Source organism: Phyllobates terribilis, unplaced genomic scaffold (genome assembly GCF_046119375.1).
Source record: "Phyllobates terribilis strain yellow unplaced genomic scaffold, ASM4611937v1 Scaffold_4__5_contigs__length_816908805, whole genome shotgun sequence".
In the NCBI taxonomy this organism is placed as follows: domain Eukaryota; kingdom Metazoa; phylum Chordata; class Amphibia; order Anura; family Dendrobatidae; genus Phyllobates; species Phyllobates terribilis.
Genome location: NW_027362764.1, coordinates 251,471,246 through 251,493,329, shown reverse-complemented (window position 1 = coordinate 251,493,329; position 22,084 = coordinate 251,471,246). Strand labels below are relative to the sequence as shown.

The 22,084-nt window shown below is 45.4% G+C and overlaps 1 protein-coding gene across 3 annotated transcripts in view; it reads left to right on the top strand.

The window, feature by feature from the left end:
* HECW1 (HECT, C2 and WW domain containing E3 ubiquitin protein ligase 1) overlaps positions 1-22,084 on the top strand; it is a 499,703-nt gene that overhangs the window by 312,877 nt on the left and 164,742 nt on the right. For all 3 annotated transcript variants that reach the window (XM_073678211.1, XM_073678212.1, XM_073678213.1), the window contains one exon: positions 16,018-16,187. In XM_073678211.1, coding sequence (XP_073534312.1) covers positions 16,018-16,187 — 170 coding nt within the window. The remainder of the gene's footprint in view (positions 1-16,017; positions 16,188-22,084) is intronic.

Sequence of the window (22,084 nt, the reverse complement as noted above, 5' to 3'; positions counted from 1 at the left end):
AACAGTGGAAACCCCTCACAAGTGACCCCAGTTTGGAAACTAGACACCTCAAGGAATTTATCTAGAGGTGTGATGAGCATCTTGAACCCCCAGGTGCTTTACAGAAGTTCATGACGTTGAGCCGAGAAAATAAAATATCATATTTTTGCCACAAAACATCTGTTTTATGCCCAAATTTTGCATTTTCAGGAGAGTAAAAAGAGAGAAAGCACCATACCAATTGTTGTGCAATTTCTCCTGAATACGCTGATACCCCATGTGTGGTGGAAAACTAGTTTTTGGGGGCACGGCAGGGTTTGGACAGAAAGGAGCACCATTCGACTTTAGCAACGCAAAATTAGCTGGAATCGGTAGCGGCCACCATGTTGCATTTGAAGAGCCCCTGATGTGCCTAAACAGTGGAAACCCCCCAGAAGTGACCCCATTTTGGAAACTAGACCCCTCATGGAATTTATGTAGGTACGTGATGACAACCTTGAACCCCAGGTGCTTCACAGAAGTTTATGACTTTGAGCTGAGAAAGTAAAAATCATATTTTTACCACAAAACGTCTGTTTTATGCCCAAATTTAGCATTTTCAGAAGAGTAAAAAGAGAAAGTGCATCATACCATTTGTTGTGCATTTTCTCCTGAATATGCTGATACCCCATATGTGGTGGAAAACTACCGTTTGGGGGCACGGCAAGGTTCGGAAGGAAAGGAGCCCCATTCGACTTTTGCAACGTAGTAGTGAGAGGTGAGGAAATGGACCCCAAAATTCATAGACCTATTCCTCTTATGCTCAAATGTAACCCCATTAGCATAGTTTGACTGAACGATTGGACCCAAAAGGGATGGAGCACCCTGTCTTTTTAAGTCATAAATTCATATATATGGGGCACAATGTCCCTAGCATCACATTTGCCAGTAAATATGACTATACCGTGCTCACAGAGCATACCACAGTTATTTCATTAGTGCTGGAAAAAATTGCATTGAAATTTGTTCAAAAGGAGGGATATTACGGTAACAAGAGGGCATTCACTAAGACTGGAAGAGAAAAGGTTTCAGCACCAGCATAGGAAGGGGTTCTTTACGGTAAGAGCAGTGAGAATATGGAATTCACTGAGTGAGGAGACGGTAATGTCGGATTCACTACACCAGTTCAAGCGGGGACTGGATGCATTTCTAGATACCAGGCAGATTTCAGCGTATACTTAAAAATAAAATAAAATAGTAGGTTGATAGAGGGATTTATTCTGACTGCTGGTTTCAGAGTCGGGAGGGAATTTTTCCTCAGGTGAAGATTAGCTAAATCATTTGGGGTTTTTGCCCTCCTCTGGATCAACTTTAGCAATTACAGAACTAACAGGTCGAACTTGATGGACGCAAGTCTTTATTCGGCTTTACAAACTATGTTACTATGTTACTATGAAACATGTTTCAAAATGGAGGAGTGTAACAATGTTGCAATGCTGAGCACATTCACAGGATAAAAGGACATCCAGGGCTGCTGCCACTCTCTTAAAAAGGGACTAGTTGTACAACGTCTCTATAGCACAATCAATCCCTATATGCGGGACGGATGTGCCATGTGACGCTGGCACACTATAGCAGGTCCCTGCCCGGCAAGGTAGGAACCACCATGTGCGCAGAACAACCCATCCTTTTACAGAATATATAAAGAGGCAGTATGCCACAGTACATGAGGGCAGTTTTAGCAGGTTTTATAATGCCCGAATAAAACAATAAGAAAGCCCATTCTTTATAGACCAGGAACAGCTCGTGTACTAGGTATCCTCCATGATAAACCGCCATATCTATAACACCAAACAGTAGAAAGGTTCAGAATGACTGCTTTAGCTGGCACGACGTAGTCAAACTGGCAAGAAGAAAAAAAAGGTATGCTATTTCATCAAATTGCCCTTACAGTATTCATCTAGGGGTATAGTGAGCATTAACTTTTTCATTTTGTTTTTTTTTGTTTTTTTGTACTCCAATTTATTAATGGGCGATGAAGAAATAAAAAGTGAATAGAGAGAAAATGGCAGAAGGTGGCAAGGGTAAAAACAAAAAAATAAATCCACTTATTCTAGGGATGTATGGTAGCGACGGAAACATGACGAGGCCAGGCTTATCAGGTGTCACACTAGTGGCTGGTTTCCCTCCTAACGCCATCTTTATAACACACCCTGCATCTCTTTTGGGGTCGGTCTTTTTTGGAGGTCGGTGGCATTTGTGAGGGAAAATGCTGCCCGAGGACAATTCTGCTGGCCGCACTAGATGATTCTCCCCCCAACCTCCCTTGGTCTCCAAATATTAAATGTTTTATGATTTTTTCCTGGAACTCAAGATATGTTCCTTGGTTTCCAGTTTTCCCATATAGTACAAAGGAATTATTTAGGGCCACTTGGATTAAACCTATTGTAGTCCTGTATGCAGAGGGGCTTCCGGACAGTAGAACTTGCCCCACGTACAGAGACTTGGCTGCTTCTGTCAGCATGAGGACATCTTTTTGTTACAAAATTTGACAAGAAGCATGTCCTCATTACATGTCCTCATGTGCCTTAATTTCATCTGCCTTTAATTTTTGGGTGACAAGAGTCTTGGGCAGAGCTCTTTGGTTCCAGCGTATGGTTCCACAGGCCACGTTTTTTTTGGCAGACAGGCACCTGAACAGGGGTACACTCGTATAGTAATCTACATACACTAATCTAAGAGGGAATGGACCAGGTCTCAAACAATTTTCCTCGCTGTGTTTAGGGAGGGTGAGCATTCGGGAGAATCAATCTGGGTATCTTTTCCCTCATACACCCGGAATTTGTGTGTATAGCCAGTGTGACTTTCACATAATTTATATATTTTTAGTCCAACTCGGGACCTTTTATTCGGCAATTACTGCTTGAAATGCAGCCTGCCCTTGAAAAGGACCAGTGACTCATCCACGCAAATATTTTTTTCGGAGGTATACGTCTGGGAAAATTTATTATTAAAATAATTTATTAGGGGCCTGACTTTGTAAAGTCGGTCATGGCTGGGGTCATTGGGAGGGGGGCAATTTGCTTATTTTGCAAAATGTAGAAATCGCAGAATACTTAGAAATCATTGCCGGGGCTTTACCTCTCTGAACATAGGGGTGTCGTACAGGGCATCAGTTGACCAATATGATCTGATCGTAGTTTTTTTTATCAGACCCATATTGAGAAAAAGGCCAAAAAATGTTAAAATATACGCCACATCAACAGGGCTCCAGTTATTACTTTTGGAGTAGTAGGATGTAGGGTGGCCGACTATGAACTGAGCAGCATAGTTAAACTAATCTGATCAGTTTTTATGAGGAGGCAAGTTCTGGACTGGACCAAGGAAATGCAGTGGATGTTGTGTATAGGGACTTTTCAAAAGCTTTTGATACGATTCCACACAAAAGGTTGATACATAAAATGAGAACAATGGGGATAGGGGAAAATATATGTATGTGGGTTAAGAATTGGCTCAGTGATAGGAAACAAAGGGTGGTTATTAATGGAAAACACTCAGACTGGGTCTCAGTTAACAGTGGGGTACCACAGGGGTCAGTATTGGGCCCTCTTCTTTTTAACATATTTATTAATGACCTTGTAGGAGGCATACAGAGTAATATTTCAATATTTGCAGATGACACTAAACTCTGCAGGGTAATCAATACAGAGGAGGACAATTTTATATTACAGGAGGATCTATGTAAACTAGAAGCTTGGGCTGATAAATGGCTAATGAGCTTTAATGTGGATAAATGTAAGGTAATGCACTTGGCAGAGGAAATAAAATGTATAATTATATGCTTAATTGTAAAACACTGGGCAAAACTGTAACTGAAAAAGACCTGGGTGTATTGGTGGATGACAAGCTCACGTTTAGTGGCCAGTGTCAGGCAGCTGCTGCAAAGGCAAATAAAATAATGGGATGCATTAAAAGAAGCATAGATGCTCATGAGGAGAACATAACTTTACCTCTATACAAGTCATTAGTGCGACCACACTTAGAATACTGTGTACAGTTTTGGTCTCCGGTGTATAAGAAAGACATAGCTGAACTAGAGAGGGTGCAGAGAAGAGCGACCAAGGTTATTAGAGGACTGGGGGGGCTGCAATACCAAGACAGGTTATTACACTTGGGGTTATTTAGTGTGGAAAAAAGAAGGCTTAGGGGTGATCTTATTACTATGTACAAGTATATGAGGGACAGTACAAAGACCTTTCTACTGATCTTTTTACTGAGACGGGGACAAGGGGGCATCTTCTACATCTGGAGGAAAGAAGGTTTAATCATAATCACAGACGGGGATTCTTTACTGTAAGAGCAGTGAGACTATGGAACTCTCTGCCACATGATGTTGTAATGAGTGATTCACTATTAAAATTTAAGAAGGGCATGGATGCCTTTCTTGAAAAGTATAATATTACAGGTTATATATACTAGATTCCTTGATAGGGCGTTGATCCAGGGAACTAGTCTGATTGTCGTATGGAGTCGGGAAGGAATTTTTTTCCCCAATGTGGAGCTTAGTGTTTGCCACATGTTTTTTTTTTGCCTTCCTCTGGATCAACATGTTAGGCTATTGGTTGAACTAGATGGACTTAGTCTTCCTTCAATCTTAAAAACTATGTTACTATTAAGAATTGGTCTGCTCAATCATTCAATTTATTAATTCTTCAGAGAAGAAAATTTTAAAAACATCAACCTCCCTAAATCCAGCAGTGTCCACATGGACGTCCGTGGCAGAAATTAATTCTGGCACGCAGGGAATATAGGATTCCATGGGCACCCAGTCACTTACAATGGCAGTAACGGTAGCATGTTCTCGCCCGCTGCACCGTTGCTGAGTCTGGTCGTCGCTAGAACTAGCGGACGAGGACATCAGCAAAAACTGCTCGTCTGTCTCACTGGCGCTGTCTATATCTGAACAGATCATGGCGTAAGCCTCATCCGCCATATACAGATATACAAACGTGCAGCCATTTCAGTGTATGTGTGTATATATATATATATATATATATATAAAAAATATATATTAAAGACAGCACCATTTAATCTTACTCACTAATGGGTGCCAGGCCTCCAAACAGTCTGTCTAAACAGCTGCATATCAATAGAAAGAATATCAAGAGGCAGCACTCCAAAAATATTATAAAAAAATGGACTTTAATGAGCCGAAAGGCAACGTTTCGGTTCACAGAACCTTTCTGAAGCCTTGAGAGAGGTTCTGTGAACCGAAACGTTGCCTTTGGGCTCATTAAAGTCAATTTTTTTATAATATTTTTGGAGTGCTGCCCCTTGATATTCTTTATATATATATATATATATATATATATATATATATATATACAGTACAGACCAAAAGTTTGGACACACCTTCTCATTTAAAGATTTTTCTGTCTTTTCATGACTTTGAAAATTGTACATTCACACTGAAGGCATCAAAACTATGAATTAACACATGTGGAATTATATACTTAACAAAAAAGTGTGAAACAACTGAAAATATGTCTTATATTCTAGGTTCTTCAAAGTAGCCACCTTTTGCTTTGATGACTGCTATGCACACTCTTGGCATTCTCTTGATGAGCTTCAAGAGGTAGTCATCTGAAATGGTTTTCACTTCACAGGTGTGCCCTGTCAGGTTTAATAAGTGGGATTTCTTGCCTTAAAAATGGGGTTGGGACCATCAGTTGTGTTGTGCAGAAGTCAGGTGGATACACAGCTGATAGTCCTACTGAATAGACTGTTAGAATTTGTATTATGGCAAGAAAAAAGCAGCTAAGTAAAGAAAAACGAGTGGCCATCATTACTTTAAGAAATGAAGGTCAGTCAGTCCGAAAAATTGGGCAAACTTTGAATGTGTCCCCAAGTGCAGTTGCAAAAACCATCAAGCGCTACAAAGAAACTGGCTCACATGAGGACCGCCCCAGGAAAGGAAGACCAAGAGTCACCTCTGCTTCTGAGGATAAGTTTATCCGAGTCACCAGCCTCAGAAATCACAGGTTAACAGCAGCTCTGATTAGAGACCAGGTCAATGCCACACAGAGTTCTAGCAACAGACACATCTCTACAACAACTGTTAAGAGGAGACTTTGTGCAGCAGGCCTTCATGGTAAAATAGCTGCTAGAAAACCACTGCTAAGGACAGGCAACAAGCAGAAGAGACTTGTTTGGGCTAAAGAACACAATGAATGGACATTAGACCTGTGGAAATCTGTGCTTTGGTCTGATGAGTCCAAATTTGAGATCTTTGGTTCCAACCACCGTGTCTTTGTGCGACCCAGAAAAGGTGAACGGATTGACTCTACATGCCTGGTTCCCACCGTGAAGCATGGAGGAGGAGGTGTGATGGTGTGGGGGTGCTTTGCTGGTGACACTGTTGGGGATTTATTCAAAATTGAAGGCATACTGAACCAACATGGCTACCACAGCATCTTGCAGCGGCATGCTATTCCATCCGGTTTGCGTTTAGTTGGACCATCATTTATTTTTCAACAGGACAATGACCCCAAACACACCTCCAGGCTGTGTAAGAGCTATTTGATCAAGAAGGAGAGTGATGAGGTGCTACGCCAGATGACCTGGCCTCCACAGTCACCAGACCTGAACCCAATCGAGATGGTTTGGGGTGAGCTGGACCGCAGAGTGAAGGCAAAAGGGCCAACAAGTGCTAAGCATCTCTGGGAACTCCTTCAAGATTGTTGGAAGACCGTTTCTGGTGACTACCTCTTGAAGCTCATCAAGAGAATGCCAAGAGTATGCAAAGCAATCATCAAAGCAAAAGGTGGCTACTTTGAAGAACCTAGAATATAAGACATATTTTCAGTTGTTTCATACTTTTTTGTTAAGTATATAATTCCACATGTGTTAATTCATAGTTTTGATGCCTTCAGTGTGAATGTACAATTTTCAAAGTCATGAAAATACAGAAAAATCTTTAAATGAGAAGGTGTGTCCAAACTTTTGGTCTGTACTGTATATATACACTGCTCAAAAAAATAACACTTCCTAGATCTGAATGAATGAAATATTCTCATTGAATACTTTGTTCTGTACAAAGTTGAATGTGCTGACAACAAAATCACACCAAAATCCTCAATGGAAATCAAATTTATTAACCAATGGAGGCTTGGATTTGGAGTCACCCCCAAAATTAAAGTGGAAAAACAAACTACAGGCTGATCCAACTTTGATGTAATGTCCTTAAAACAAGTCACAATGAGGCTCAGTATTGTGTGTGGCCTCCACGTGCCTGTATGACCTCCCTACAACACCTGGGCATGCTCCTGATGAGGTTGCGGATGGTCTCCTGTGGGATCTCCTCCCAGACCTGAACTAAAGCATTCGCCAACTCCTGGACAGTCTGTGGTGCAACGTGACGTTGGTGAATGGAGCTAGACATGATGTCCCAGATGTGCTCAATCGGATTCAGGTCTGGGGAATGGGCGGGCCAGTCCATAGCTTCAATGCCTTAATCTTGCAGGAACTGATGACACACTCCAGCCACATGAGGTCTGGCATTGTCCTGCATTAGGAGGAACCCAGGGCCAACCGCACCATCATATGGTCTCACAAGGGGTCTGAGGATCTCATCTTGGTACCTAATGGCAGTCAGGCTACCTCTGGTGAGAACATAGAGGGCTGTGCGGCCCTCCAAAGAAATACCACCCCACACCATTACTGACCCACTGCCAAACCGGTCATGCTGAAGGATGTTGCAGGCAGCTGATCGCTCTCCACGGTGTCTCCAGACTCTGTCACGTCTGTCACATGTGCTCAGTGTGAACCTGCTTTCATCTGTGAAGAGCACAGGGTGCCAGTGGCGACTTTGCCAATCCCGGTGTTCTGTGGCAAATGCCAAGCGTTCTGCATGGTGTTGGGCTGTGAGCACAACCCCCATCTGTGGACGTCGGGCCCTCATACCACCCTCATGGAGTCGGTTTCTAACCGTTTGTGCAGACAAATGCACATTTGTGGCCAGCTGGAGGTCATTTTGCAGGGCTCTGGCAGTGCTCCTCCTGTTGCTCCTTGCACAAAAGAGGAGGTAACGGTCCTGCTGCTGGGTTGTTGCCCTCCTATGGCTCCCTCCACATCTCCTGGTATCTGCTCCATGCTCTGGACACTGTGCTGACAGACATAGCTAGCCTTCTTGCCACAGCTCACACTGATGTGCCAACCTGGATGAACTGTACTACCTGAGCAACTTCTGTGGGTTGTACTGTAGACACCGCCTCATGCTACTGTACCTCTACGGCTGAGAGCAATGGCAAAATGAAAAAGTGACCAAAACAGCAGCCAAAAAGGATGAGAACAGAGAAATGGTCTGTGGTCACCACCTGCAGAACCACTCCTTTATAGGGGGTATCTTGCTAATTGCCTATCATTTCTACCAGTGGTATGTTCCATTTGCACAACAGCAGAAGAAATTGATTCACAATCAGTGTTGCTTCATAACTGGACAGATAGATTTCACAGAAGTGTTATTGACTTGGAATTACATTGTGTTGTTTAAGTGTTCCCTTTATTTTTTTGAGCAGTGTATATACTAGCTATTGAGCCCGTTCTACGCCCGGGTGGTGAGCATTTTTATTGGTATATGGTCTCCCATGCTGGTATGTGCTGCCCCCATCCTGGTATTTGTGCTCCCCAATCCTGTTCCTCCATCCTGTTATGTGCTGCCCTCATCCCTATCCTGGTATGCATGGCACCCCTCACCCCCAATCCTGGTATGCATGGCACCCCTCATCCCCAATCCTGGTATGCATGGCACCCCTCACCCCCAATCCAGTATGCATGGCACCCCTCACCCCTAATCCTGGAATGCATGGCACCCCTCATCCCCAATCCTGGTATGCATGGCACCCCTCATCCTGGTATGCATGGCTCCCTCATACCCAATCCTGGTATGCATAGTACCCCATCCCTTATCCCTATCCTGGTATGTATGGTACCCCTCATCCTGGTATGCATGGCACCCCTCATCCCCCGATCCTGGTATGTATGGTACCCAATCCCTCATCCTGGTATGCATGGCTTCCTCATCCCCAATCCTGGTATGCATGGTACCCCTCATCCCCAATCCTGGTATGCATGGCACTCCTCATCCCTATCCTGTTATGTATGGTACCCCTCATCCTGGTATACATGGCACCCCTCATCCCAATTCTGGTATGTATGGCCTCCTCATCGATCAATCCTGGTATGCATGGTACCCCACATTCCTATCCTGGTATGTATGGTACCTCTCATCCTTATTCTGGTATGCATGGTACCCCTCATCCTGGTATGCATGGCACCCCATCCCTCATCCTCGTATGCATGGCACCCCATCTCTCATCCTGGTATGCATGGTACCCCACATCCCTATTCTGGTATGTATGGTACCCCTCATCCTGGTATACATGGCACCCCTCATCCCAATTCTGATATGTATGACACCCCTCATCCTCCAATCCTGGTATGTATGGCCTACTCATCCCCCAATCCTGATATGCATGGCACCCAACCCCTCATCCTGGTATGTATGGCACCCCTCATCCCCAATCCTGGTATGTATGCCCCCCACATCCCTATCCTGGTATGCATCGTCCCCTCACCCACCTATCTTGGTATGCAAGGTACCCCTCATCCCCCAATCCTGGTATGCATGGCACCCCTCATCCCCAATCCTGGTATGCATGGCACCCCTCATCCCTCACCCTGGTATGTATGGCACCCCTCATCCCCAATCCTGGTATGTATGTGGCCCCCTCATCCCTATCCTGGTATGCATGGCACTCCTCATCCCCCAATCCTGGTATGCATGGCACCACATATTCCTATTCTGGTATGCATGGTACCCCTCATCCCTATTCTGGTATGCATGGTACCCCTCATCCTGGTATGCATGGCACCCCATCCATCATTCTGGTATGTATGGTACCCTCATTCCTATCCTGGTATGCATGGTACTCCTCATCCCCAATCCTGGTATGCATGGTCCCCTCACCCCCTCCTGGTATGCATGGTACCCCTCATTCCCCAATCCTGGTATGCATGGTACCCCTCATCCCTCAATCGTGGTATGCATGGTACCCCTCATCCCCCAATCCTGGTATGCATGGTCCCATCACCCCCAATCCTGGTATGAATGGTCCCCTCACCCCCCAATCCTGGTATGCATGGTCCCCTCACCCCTTAATCCTGGTATGCATGGTCCCCTCACCCCTTAATCCTGGTATGCATAGTCCCCTCACCCCTCAATCCTGGTATGCATGGTCCCCTCATCCCCCAATCCTGGTATGTATGGTACCCCTCATCCCCCAATCCTGGTATGTATGGTACACCTCATCCCCCAATCCTGGTATGTGTGGCCCCCTCATCCCCCAATCCAGGTATGTGTGGCCCTCTCATCCCCCAATCCTGGTATGTGTGGCCCCCTCATCCCCCAATCCTGGTATGTGTGGCCCCCTCATCCCCAATCCTGGTATGCGTGGCCCCCTCATTCCCCAATCCTGGTATGTGTGGCCCCCTCACCCCCCAATCCTGGTATGCATGCGCCCCTCACCCCCCAATCCTGGTATGCATGCGCCCCTTACCCCCCAATCCTGGTATGCATGGGCCCTTCACCCCCCAATCCTGGTATGCATGTGCCCCTCACCCCCCAATCCTGGTATGCATGGGCCCCTCACCCCCCAATCCTGGTATGCATGGGCCCCTCACCCCCCAATCCTGGTATGCATGGGCCCCTCACCCTCCAATCCTGGTATGTGTGGCCCCCTCACTCCCCAATCCTGGTATGTGTGGCCCCCTCACCCCCCCAATACTGGTATGTGTGGCCCCCTCATCCCTTTCACGCTGCACACATCCAAAAAAAACAACACTTATGCTCACCTTTCTTCCCTGTGCTCCAGCGCTGCGGTGTCCTGTTCTGCTGGAGGCCGGGGGAGGAGTGTGGCGCCGAAGTACATGCGTGCCCATACCACGCCGTCCGGTGCCATTTTGCTGAAGACACACTGAAAATGTGTCTTCAGTAAAATGGCGCCCGATAGCGCTATGTGCATGCGCCGATCCCAACGCCTTCACTCCTGCCCCAGTTTTCGGCGAGAGGAGAGGCGCCGCGGCAACGCTCCTCCCGGTCAGGTAGGTATGTAAGTATGGCGCCGGAGATCGCGGTATGCGTTCAGTGTCTCCTCTTATCTGTAACGGCTCCATGCGTTCTTCTGTCTGGAGCCAGACTGCGCGTCGCCAATGCGCAGTCTATAGAGGCTTCAGACAGAGGGACACTTGCAGCGTTATATTATGATGGACAGGGAGACTGGGGTGACACTGGGAGTGGGATAAAAAAGTTGATTCTTTTTTTCACTTTCTCTCAGCAGCACAGCTCCAATCGCTAACAATGTAACTGACAGAGTGACAAGATGGAGCTGTGCTGCTGTTTCCCCTCATTGGATACATTGCTATGATTGGATAGTTACAGTTACTATCCAATCACAGCCAACAGAGATGCAGGGATGCTGTCATTGGTCCCTGCATCTCTTCACTGCCCTCCAAATGACTCGATCTGAGTGATCAAGGCATCTGGAAGATTAATCTGCCAGGGATGGTGGTCAGCTGGCTGTTCCAGCACCCCCCCGGCCTATCATAGCAAGAGCTCGGCCACTGGCAGTGCTCAGCTCCTGCTCTGATCGCGATGGAGACGCTGCTATTTCAACATCTCCAGCGCAATCATGCTGTGATCGGTCAGTCCGATTGACTGACCGATCGCAGCAATCTGGGTGAGGGGACCACCGGCATGGGTCCCTGCACCATTTCCCGTGCCGCTCAGCTGTCTGTGACAGCTGTCAGCACGAAACTGTCATTGCATGTTTACACGCAGTGACAGTTTAAATGCATGACGGGGATAACCCGTCATGGTGCGCGAACGAGCATCCAGCCATGACGGGTTATCCCCGTCATTGAGTGTTAAGGGGTTAATGATGAAACATGTCTTTATATGTAAATATTATTTTAGAAATAGGCTAAAAAAAGGCAGTGACTGATAAATTCTAACAATTTTATGCACATATGAAAGTATGTGAGCCTCCCAACTCTCCCTCGATAGATGATGTTGGATTGCTGATGGATGAACCTTTTGTTCTCTGGGACACATAGTAAGCCTCTGCCATAACAGTATGGCAGTGGCTTTCTCATAGAAAGCACAAGAGCGTTCTGCTGAGATTAGCGTTCCTCTCCTGAGAGATAGTTGTCTGCTAACTAATGTATATTGGAGAGCTTAACTTTATACCACCTGCTGTCGGCGGCTCCTCCTGGACCTGGTCGGGATCATCAAGGGGTCTGTGCCTGCGGGCCGCATAAAGCAGCCTCAGGGGCCACATGCGGCCCGCGGGCCGCGTGTTTGAGACCCCTGAAATTGACCCCAAATTTTGGCATAAGGTGTCCGATATTAAGCCATGGCCGATTTCATATTAGCCTTTGCCCCTTTCCTGATAAGCCATTCCCCTTTGTTGAGTGTGGCATAAAGTGTCTTACTGACAGAATAAATGTGATACAAGATATGCAAATTTTTGGCCACAAACTTCAGCATAATTCTGGCACATTTTCGTCAGGATATACTTGGTTGGCGGAACGTGCCGTACAGTAATGGTATATGTGGCCCAACTTACATTAGTCTGCCAAGTTTTCCAAAAGTCTCCTCTTCATATGTGTCGAAATCAAGGCTGGGTTCACACTTTTTTCTGTGCTTTCTTGCTCACACTTATTTATATGCTAACACAATCCATTTTAGCATTTTGATCACGGACTGAAAATGTTCACATAGAAAGATTTCTAAGATTGCAAACACTAAAATAATATTGTCCATCAGTTTTTTAAGGTAACAACAATAACATTGTTCGATGAAGCCTACACATCCCGCATGGTAATAACACAAGTACAGAAATATACAGACAACTCAACGAGCTTCATTGTAGTATTTAATTCATTTACGCAAGCCTGCGTCAATGGGCTCTGAGTCATATTCAGTTTATTTCTGTCACTCATTGAAAGTTTGTTGTTGAAAGGAAATGCTTCATTCAGTATAGTCAGAAATGTGAACAAGGTAACAAGTTGGAGGAAGATCAATCCATAAGACAGACTTAGATTTCCTGTCACAATCAGGTATTGTGAACATGTTCAACATAGTCTGCTAGAATAATTTATGTGGGTAGTGGCTAATGTACCGAGAGTGATCATGTACATAGCCTGGAGGCCTTGTTAAAGAGTCCTAGACCCTGGTGTACCGAGACACGTGATAATGGACAGGTTTATATATAGAAAAGAATAGGGGGATTGTGGTCTGGCTAGTGAAAGACTAGTGAAAAGATGGTGGTGGGAAGTGTGTAGCAACACTTACACAATCTGAGAAAGAAAACACTTTTTAACCCTAAAGAGGTACAAGCATATGGCTTACACTTTTGGGGGGACAGCTCTTATCAAACATAGAACTACAATATAGCACTTGGCGTTTTCACTTCTATGAGGCACCAACTTTTGGCAGTTGCAGTGTACAAACTCGAAATAATGGAGTTGTAAAGCTGGACACTGGATGCAATGCACAGGAGGCATGAGGCAGGAACAGTAAAGAAACAATTTATTTCCTTCCGATATGGCGGGAATTCATAGTGGTTAGGGAACAGTTAATAATATGAAACAGTGCTGACAAAGTCACTGGCAGAGTACTGGAAGAGAAATATGTTTCACTGTGGCTAATAGCTTCAGTGAATTGAAACCTTGAAGTTTTCTCCAGCATGTTAAACCGCCATTTTAAAATCACTGGGTTTTTGTGAATGACCATAGTGCATGTGGGAGGTCATTCACCATATCTCCACCCCAGGGTGTGGTCTGGGCTTTAAATAGCCAGCATTTTCACTCAGGTGTTGTTCAGAGTATGGAGAAGCTAGCTCCAAAGAGAGAGGATCTTGTGCTTTGTGCTAACCTGGATCGTGTGTTCTTGTTAACCCTGAGTGGTCGGACCCTGGCCGATCAAATCTACCACACAGTGTAAACAGCAGTAAACCATACGACAATCAATATACAATGAATTTTAATTAGAATAACGGAAAAGTATCTCAAGAATTATACTTGTGTCCTTCCTACAAGGGTGGTACACCCATTCCTGGGATCTACTATGTTAGCTCTTCCTGCAATAATGGCCCTAGCGGGAGTCACCGGGTTTTTTCGCTAGGCCGCAAGTCCTCCTGACAAAGTCTGTCAAGGAACGTTGAGCTTCCTCTGTAGCAACCAGCCCCCACCCCACCTGTTTTCCTAACCCAGACCGACCCCCGTACGTTGTGGCTGGAAGTGACGGCCCTGCTCACTCGTGTCGTCCTTCTGTAACTGCAGGCATCCTCCTCTGGTCGACATCTCCTTATGGATGTTCAGTGCTTGACCAACAGCAGATGTCTCCTAGGCTTGGGGAAAAGAGGGCTGGGTCACGGCTCTGAACGGGTGTCGTCTGGGCTCTGGATCTTGACCGGCGTAGGGTGAAGATTCTGATCTGGACCGGCGCAGGTCAGGTCTTTGGGTCTTGACCAGCTTAGTCTGGTTTTTGGATTTCACCGGACGTCGTCTGGGCCTTGTCTGATGGCGGCCAGGAACCTGCTGGCACACACTCTCCGCTGAGGCCTGTCGCACTGGCTTCAGCGTCGTCTCTGGCCCACTTCCACACCACTCCTTTCCTTGGCGCCAAATCCCTATGTGGTTTGGCGCACAGGACATTTATATCCGGAAACTCCATCATCCAAGGCACCTGACCGGGTCCCACACATGAACTTGCTCCCCATGCAACTCTTCTGGTGCCAGTTGGTTCCGCATGGTTTCATCCAGCCAGCAGATGGCAGTCTTTCCTTACTAATGCCACATCACGCAGGGGCTCTTCAGGGGTACCATCACCTCCTCTTACACAGCGGCAAGTAGAGAACTCACTGTGTCAGAGTCTCAGTTTGTGCTGCAGGGTGTGATTTATCCATCCCAGGGATATGCAACTTCACAAATAAATTACAGGCTCTGGCAATACACACTATTTCTGCAACTGGCAGCTTCCTTCCCACACATTTTCTCAGCAGTTTCCACCTTGCTAGAGAAGTTAGGTAGATTTATAAAACCATAACTTGAATTTTGGTTTATCATAGATGCATCTGCACTTAATCAGTAGGGACATGGGTAGCCTTTAGCCCCCTGTGTAGTTTGTTCCATTGCTGGCATATCGCACAAATAATAGAAACATAGAGTTACAGGTGGCATCATTGTGCAGGTAAAGTAGGATGTAATATGAATGTAGAAAACATTCATTGGGCATTTAATGCATCATATACTATGGGTTAGCAAACTTAACAGGGTTATTCCCAAGTTCATAAATGGGTATTATTGGATAATGTTTGTAAATATAAGCAGTTTTGCAATTTACTGCTTTTAGAGATTTTCAGCCATCCTTGAGATATTCATAGTATTTTTTTGTTTACAGCTCATTGCCTTGGAGGCCGACCATCACTGCTAGACAGCAGAACATGGACAGTGCTTACAAGCTCTTCTCTATTAAGTTTGTACACACTGTTTTAAAACTGACCAGTATCAATGGAGCGCTATTAACTCCTAATTCAGGCCAATTTAGCTAGACAGCACCAGGGGTCAGTCTTTAAGGCAATGGGCTGTAAACTAAATAAAAGTGTTAATAACTCAAGAAAGGCTGCAAATTTTAATAAGCAATAAACTGCAAAAGAGCTTGTTTTTATAAGCACTATCTGACAATATCCATTTATGAAGAATAACCCTTTAACTTGATATTTACTATGGTATGTGATGTGATGAATGTTACGTAATGGTTTGTTGTATCAGTACAATCTATCAACAAGTTAAAGGGAATTATGTAATTACTGGATACAGTCACTAAATGCATAATTTTGACTTACAGTAATATAACTATGTATGATAGCAATTATACTATACATTTTGTAAATGTTCTGTTATATTTTCACAATTTTTTTCTATTTGTTGCATTTTAAGATTTCCAAGCTCTGGGTTTAAAGAAAGGGATGTTCTTCAATCCAGACCCATATCTGAAAATCTCTATCCAGCCTGGAAAACACAGCATTTTTCCTGCACTCCCTCACCATGGCCAAGAAAAGAGATCGAAAATTATATGCAACACAGTCAATCCTGTTTGGAAAAGAGAGGTATGTGACTTTATGAAAGAGGAGATAGTATATTGCACTCTTTCAGGAAAGCACTACTTTCCTTGTAAGATATGCAGGGAAATGGCTGAGATCAAGTGCTAATAAATATGGCTCTAAATCTCCTATTAAAGGGAATCTGTCAGCAGGTTTTTGCTACCTCATCCGAGTGCAGCATGATGTAGGCAAAGACACCCTGAATCCCGAGATGTGTCACTTAGATTACTGGGTGCAGCCGTTCTCACACAAAGTTCTTAGGTTTAGCAATAAAGCAGAGCTGAGAAAGCTACCCCACCCACACCAGACTCTCTGTGTACATTGTCTATAGACAGTGAGCTGCTTATCACAGGAGAGGGTGGAGTTGGCCTTGCAAGTAAGCGCCAGCTAGTCACAGCAATGATAATCACCAGCTGATAAAACCTTCAGTGTAAATAAAAAATTTACACATTGTTGAATTCTGTATTTTAACCCCTACCTCATGCTGTCCTCAGATTACATAGCACAAACCTGCTGACAGATTCCCTCTAAAGCTCACTCCTGAATTTTTTTATTTTATTTAATTTTTGGACTGGTGGCACTACTGTAAGTTCCCTGCCCCTAGTATTCTTACCAGCTGCTGTCTTCTTCTGTTCTCAGCACCACTTCAATTGATCTTCTGCAGTTTGTGACCTGTTGGATCGCTCCTGTGTTTGCTGGGGGAGCTGGAGGTTACTACTCAATGTAAGTCTATGAGAGCCAGAACGAGGCCAGAATGAGGCTTCATAGACTCACACTCAGAGCTTGTGACCGTTACCCGGGGCCAGCTCCAGGTTTTTGTGGGCCCTGGGCGAAAGAGTCTCAGTGGGCCCCTTTAACACATACCACGATTCATCATGCACAGATACTGCAGAGAAATATATATAGTACAATGCCAAAGATTTCACTTCTTACATTACATGAACGATACCTATTGTAACTTCCACAATAGCTCAGAAACCAGAATCGCTCCATACAGAATACTGGCCCCCATAAAATGCTCCATACAGGATACTGGCCCCCATATAACTCTCCATACAGGATACTGGCCCCCATATAACGCTCCATAGAGAATACTGTCGCCCATATAACGCTCCATGCAGGCTGTGCCCCCACATAATGCTCCATGCAGCCTGTTCCCCCCACATGATGCCTCATGCAGGCTGTTCCCCCCCACATAATGCCCCATTATGCAGGCTGTTCCTCCCTTATAGTGCCCCATGCAGGCTGCTCCCCCCACATAATGCCCCATTATGCAGGCAGTTCCCACCTTATAATGCCCCATGCAGGCTGTTCCCCCCATATAATGCCCCATGCAGGATGTCACCCCCCGTTATAATGCCCCATGCAGGATGTCACCCCCCTAATAATGCCCCATGCATTATGTCACCACCCCCCTTATAATGCCCCATGCAGGATGTCACCTCCCTCCCTTATAATGCCCTATGCAGTATGTCACTTCTCCCCCTTTTAATGCCCCATGCAGAATGTCACCCCCCCTCCCTTATAATGCCCCATGCAATATGTCACTCCCCCCCTTTTAATGCCCCATGCAGGATGTCACACACCCCCTCCCTTATAATGCCCCATGCAAAATGTCACTCCTCCCCTTTTAATGCCCCATGCAGGATGTCACACACCCCCTCCCTTATAATGCCCCATGCAGGATGTCACCCTCCCTTATAATGCCCCATGCAGAATGTCACCCTCCCCTCCCTTATAATGCCCCATGCAGTATGTCACTCCCCATGCAGGATGTCACTTCCCTGCCTTTTAATGCCCCATGCAGGATGTCACACACCCCCACCCATATAATGCCTCATGCAGGATGTCACTCCCCCATATAATGCCCCATGCAGGATGTCACTTGTTCCCCCCTCCCTTATAATGCCCCATGTAGGATGTCACCCCCCCCCCTCCCTTATAATGCCCCATGCCGCCATACAGTAAAAAAAAAAAAATCAAATACTCACCTCACTTCTCACCTGCTGCCGCTGCTCCAGACTCCAGCATCACTGGCGTCTTCCCGCTCTGCGCTGTGACGGCTCAGGAGAGAGCGCGGTGGAAAGACGTCACCGCACCCTCTGACCTGAGACGTCACAGTCAGAGGACGTGGAAGAGACCGTAGCTGCTGAAGAGGCACGGGGAGAGGTAAGTATTGTGCCGGCTGCCGGGGCCCAGAGCAAGCGGGGGGAGCGGGCGTTGACACCGTTCTACTCCTCTCACAGGTCCCATAGTGCGGCGGGGTGTCCGACGGCGAGTGGGCCCCCCACCTGCTCAGGGCCCTGGCACTTGCCCGGGTGCGCTGGGTGCTGACGCCGGCCCTGCCGTTACCTCTGACTTTCGGTCAGTCAGAAATTACAGTCACAAGATGGAAGGCAGATCGGGACCAGAGCGGCGCCAGGAAGAGCAGAAGACGGCGGCTGATCAGTATAATACTAAGGGCAGAGAACTTACATTAGTGTCACCACTCCAGCTCTGAAATAACAAAAAACTTTGGAGTGGTGCTTTAAATTTACAAGGACATCTGACACGTCTTTCTTATAATCGTTATATCTTTTATACAGTGTTCCTCAACTCCAGTCCTCAAGGCTCACAAACATTATGCTTTTAGGAATTCCTTAGTATTCCTCAGTCGATAATTCCATCACTTGTACAATACTAAGGAAATCCTGAACACATAATCTGTTACTAGGAGGACTGGGGTTGAGGAACACTGTTTTATAGGACAGTACGGATAGATGTTGTCTCTGTACACTAGATGGCAGCATGCTATACATTATATTGACTTGTATAATACATAAGCGTTTACTCATTATATTATTGTGGATTTCTATTTTTTGCCTGTAGTGTCACTTTATGTATTTTATTAAACAGAACAAATTAGAATGATTCTATGAAGTGCATTAAAGTAACTTCATTATTTTATCCTTGTAAAATGACAGGTGACAATTTTGCTTGTTCAGTGTCCAGTCCAGCAGAGGTGACTGTAGCATCGGTCCCTCCTAGATGATAAGAAGCAAGTGCCAGTGACTTGATTTTGTGATGTGGTGGTAGATGTGCGCTCTAGACATTCCTGATGGCCTTTCCTGCCACACAACTGTGCCTGCATCTACGGATGGCTAGAGGGCCACCAGCGCAGAGCCTGAACCTAAGCCGGAGCATACCCACGGAATGGAAAATTGTGGCCAATGTCTGGCAGTGAATTGAGATTTTGGGGATGTACCATACACAGTTGTCAGTTTGAATTATTTCATTGCAATCACATGTAGCCATTTTCTTAGAGTCTTTCAGCGAGTGCACATTAATTGGTGTGTGGGACTATTTTCTGTCCCCTGGCATACAGAGCTACGTGCTTTTAAAAGATAATTAAAAGAGCATCTAATAAATATTTTACATTGTTGCCAGCAGAGAAGTTAATTGCAATAGACAACGTTTATATTTAAATTATGATGTTCAAGATTTGTGTCCATTGCTTTCTTAGTACCCGCTGTGCTGCCATCTCCTAAAGCGGATGTAACTAAGCTATTATCTCCCACATTGGTTATCTGTGCTTCCTTATAATGCTGTGACTTTCAATACGACCAACGCCACATTTATTACCTACTATCTGTACATTCCACCTCAGCGAGCTCACATGTGGCGCTGCACCCCAGAGTGCCGTCCACAGAATGTGATCACTCATGTAGGTGCAAACATGGGACATACATCTGCTGTCTCCTGTAATGTGAAGAGACTGGCACAGTGATTGTTATGTCTGATACTGCACCTCAGTGTTTACGTGTGGTACTGCTACTACAAGTCAGCGTGCTCACATGTGGTACTGTCCCTCAGTGTGCTTACATGTAGTACTGCACCTCAGCATGCTCACACACAGTACTGCACCTCAGCATACTCACACACAGTACTGCACATCAGAGTGTTTACTTGAGGCACTACACATGGTACTGCACATCAGAGTGTTTGTACGTGGTACTGCACCTGAACATGTATTCAAGTGGTAAGGTACCTCAGTGTGTTCACTTGTGGTACTGCATCTCAGCGTGTTTATTGGTGTATTACACCTCAACCTGCTCACATGTGGTACTGCACCAAAGGATATTTACATGTGTTACTGCACCTCAGTGTGTTTACATGTGGTACTGCACCTCAGTGTGTTTACATGTGGTACTGCACCTCAGAGTGTTTACATGTGGTACTGCACCTCAGAGTGTTTACATGTGGTACTGCACCTAAGGATGTTTAAATGTGGTACTGCACCTCAGAGTGTTTACTTGTGGTACTGCACCTAAGGATGTTTAAATGTGGTACTGCGACTAATGATGTTTGCATGTGGTACTGCACCTCAGTGTTTACATGTGGTACTGCACCTCAGAGTGTTTACATGGTGTACTGCACCTCAGAGAGTTTACATGTGGTACTGCACCTCAGTGTTTACATGTGGTACTGCACCTCAGAGTGTTTACATGTGGTACTGCACCTCAGTGTTTACATGTGGTACTGTACCTCAGAGTGTTTACATGTGGTACTGCACCTCAGTGTTTACATGTGGTACTGTACCTCAGAGTGTTTACATGTGGTACTGCACCTCAGCATACTCACACACAGTACTGCACATCAGAGTGTTTACTTGAGGCACTACACATGGTACTGCACCTCAGGGTGTTTGTACGTGGTACTGCACCTGAACATGTATTCAAGTGGTAAGGTACCTCAGTGTGTTCACTTGTGGTACTGCATCTCAGCGTGTTTATTGGTGTATTACACCTCAACCTGCTCACATGTGGTACTGCACCAAAGGATATTTACATGTGTTACTGCACCTCAGTGTGTTTACATGTGGTACTGCACCTCAGTGTGTTTACATGTGGTACTGCACCTCAGAGTGTTTACATGTGGTACTGCACCTAAGGATGTTTAAATGTGGTACTGCACCTCAGAGTGTTTACTTGTGGTACTGCACCTAAGGATGTTTAAATGTGGTACTGCGACTAATGATGTTTGCATGTGGTACTGCACCTCAGTGTTTACATGTGGTACTGCACCTCAGAGTGTTTACATGGTGTACTGCACCTCAGAGAGTTTACATGTGGTACTGCACCTCAGTGTTTACATGTGGTACTGCACCTCAGAGTGTTTACATGTGGTACTGCACCTCAGTGTTTACATGTGGTACTGCACCTCAGAGTGTTTACATGTGGTACTGCACCTCAGAGAGTTTACATGTGGTACTGCACCTCAGAGAGTTTACATGTGGTACTGCACCTCAGAGTGTTTACATGTAGTACTGCACCTCAGAGTGTTTACATGGTGTACTGCACCTCAGAGAGTTTACATGTGATACTGCACCTCAGAGTGTTTACTTGTGGTACTGCACCTAAGGATGTTTAAATGTGGTACTGCGACTAATGATGTTTGCATGTGGTACTGCACCTCAGTGTTTACATCTGGTACTGCACCTCAGAGTGTTTACATGTGGTACTGCACCTCAGAGTGTTTACATGTGATACTGCACCTCAGAGTGTTTACATGTGATACTGCACCTCAGAGTGTTTACATGGTGTACTGCACCTCAGAGTGTTTACATGTGATACTGCACCTCAGAGTGTTTGCATGTGGTACTGCACCTCAGAGTGTTTACATGCTGAACTGCACCTCAGAGTGTTTACATGTGATACTGCACCTCAGAGTGTTTACATGTGGTACTGCACCTCAGAGTGTTTACATGTAGTACTGCACCTCAGAGTGTTTACATGGTGTACTGCACCTCAGAGTGTTTACATGTGATACTGCACCTCAGAGTGTTTACATGTGGTACTGCAACTCAGAGTGTTTACATGGTGTACTGCACCTCAGAGTGTTTACATGTAGTACTGCACCTCAGA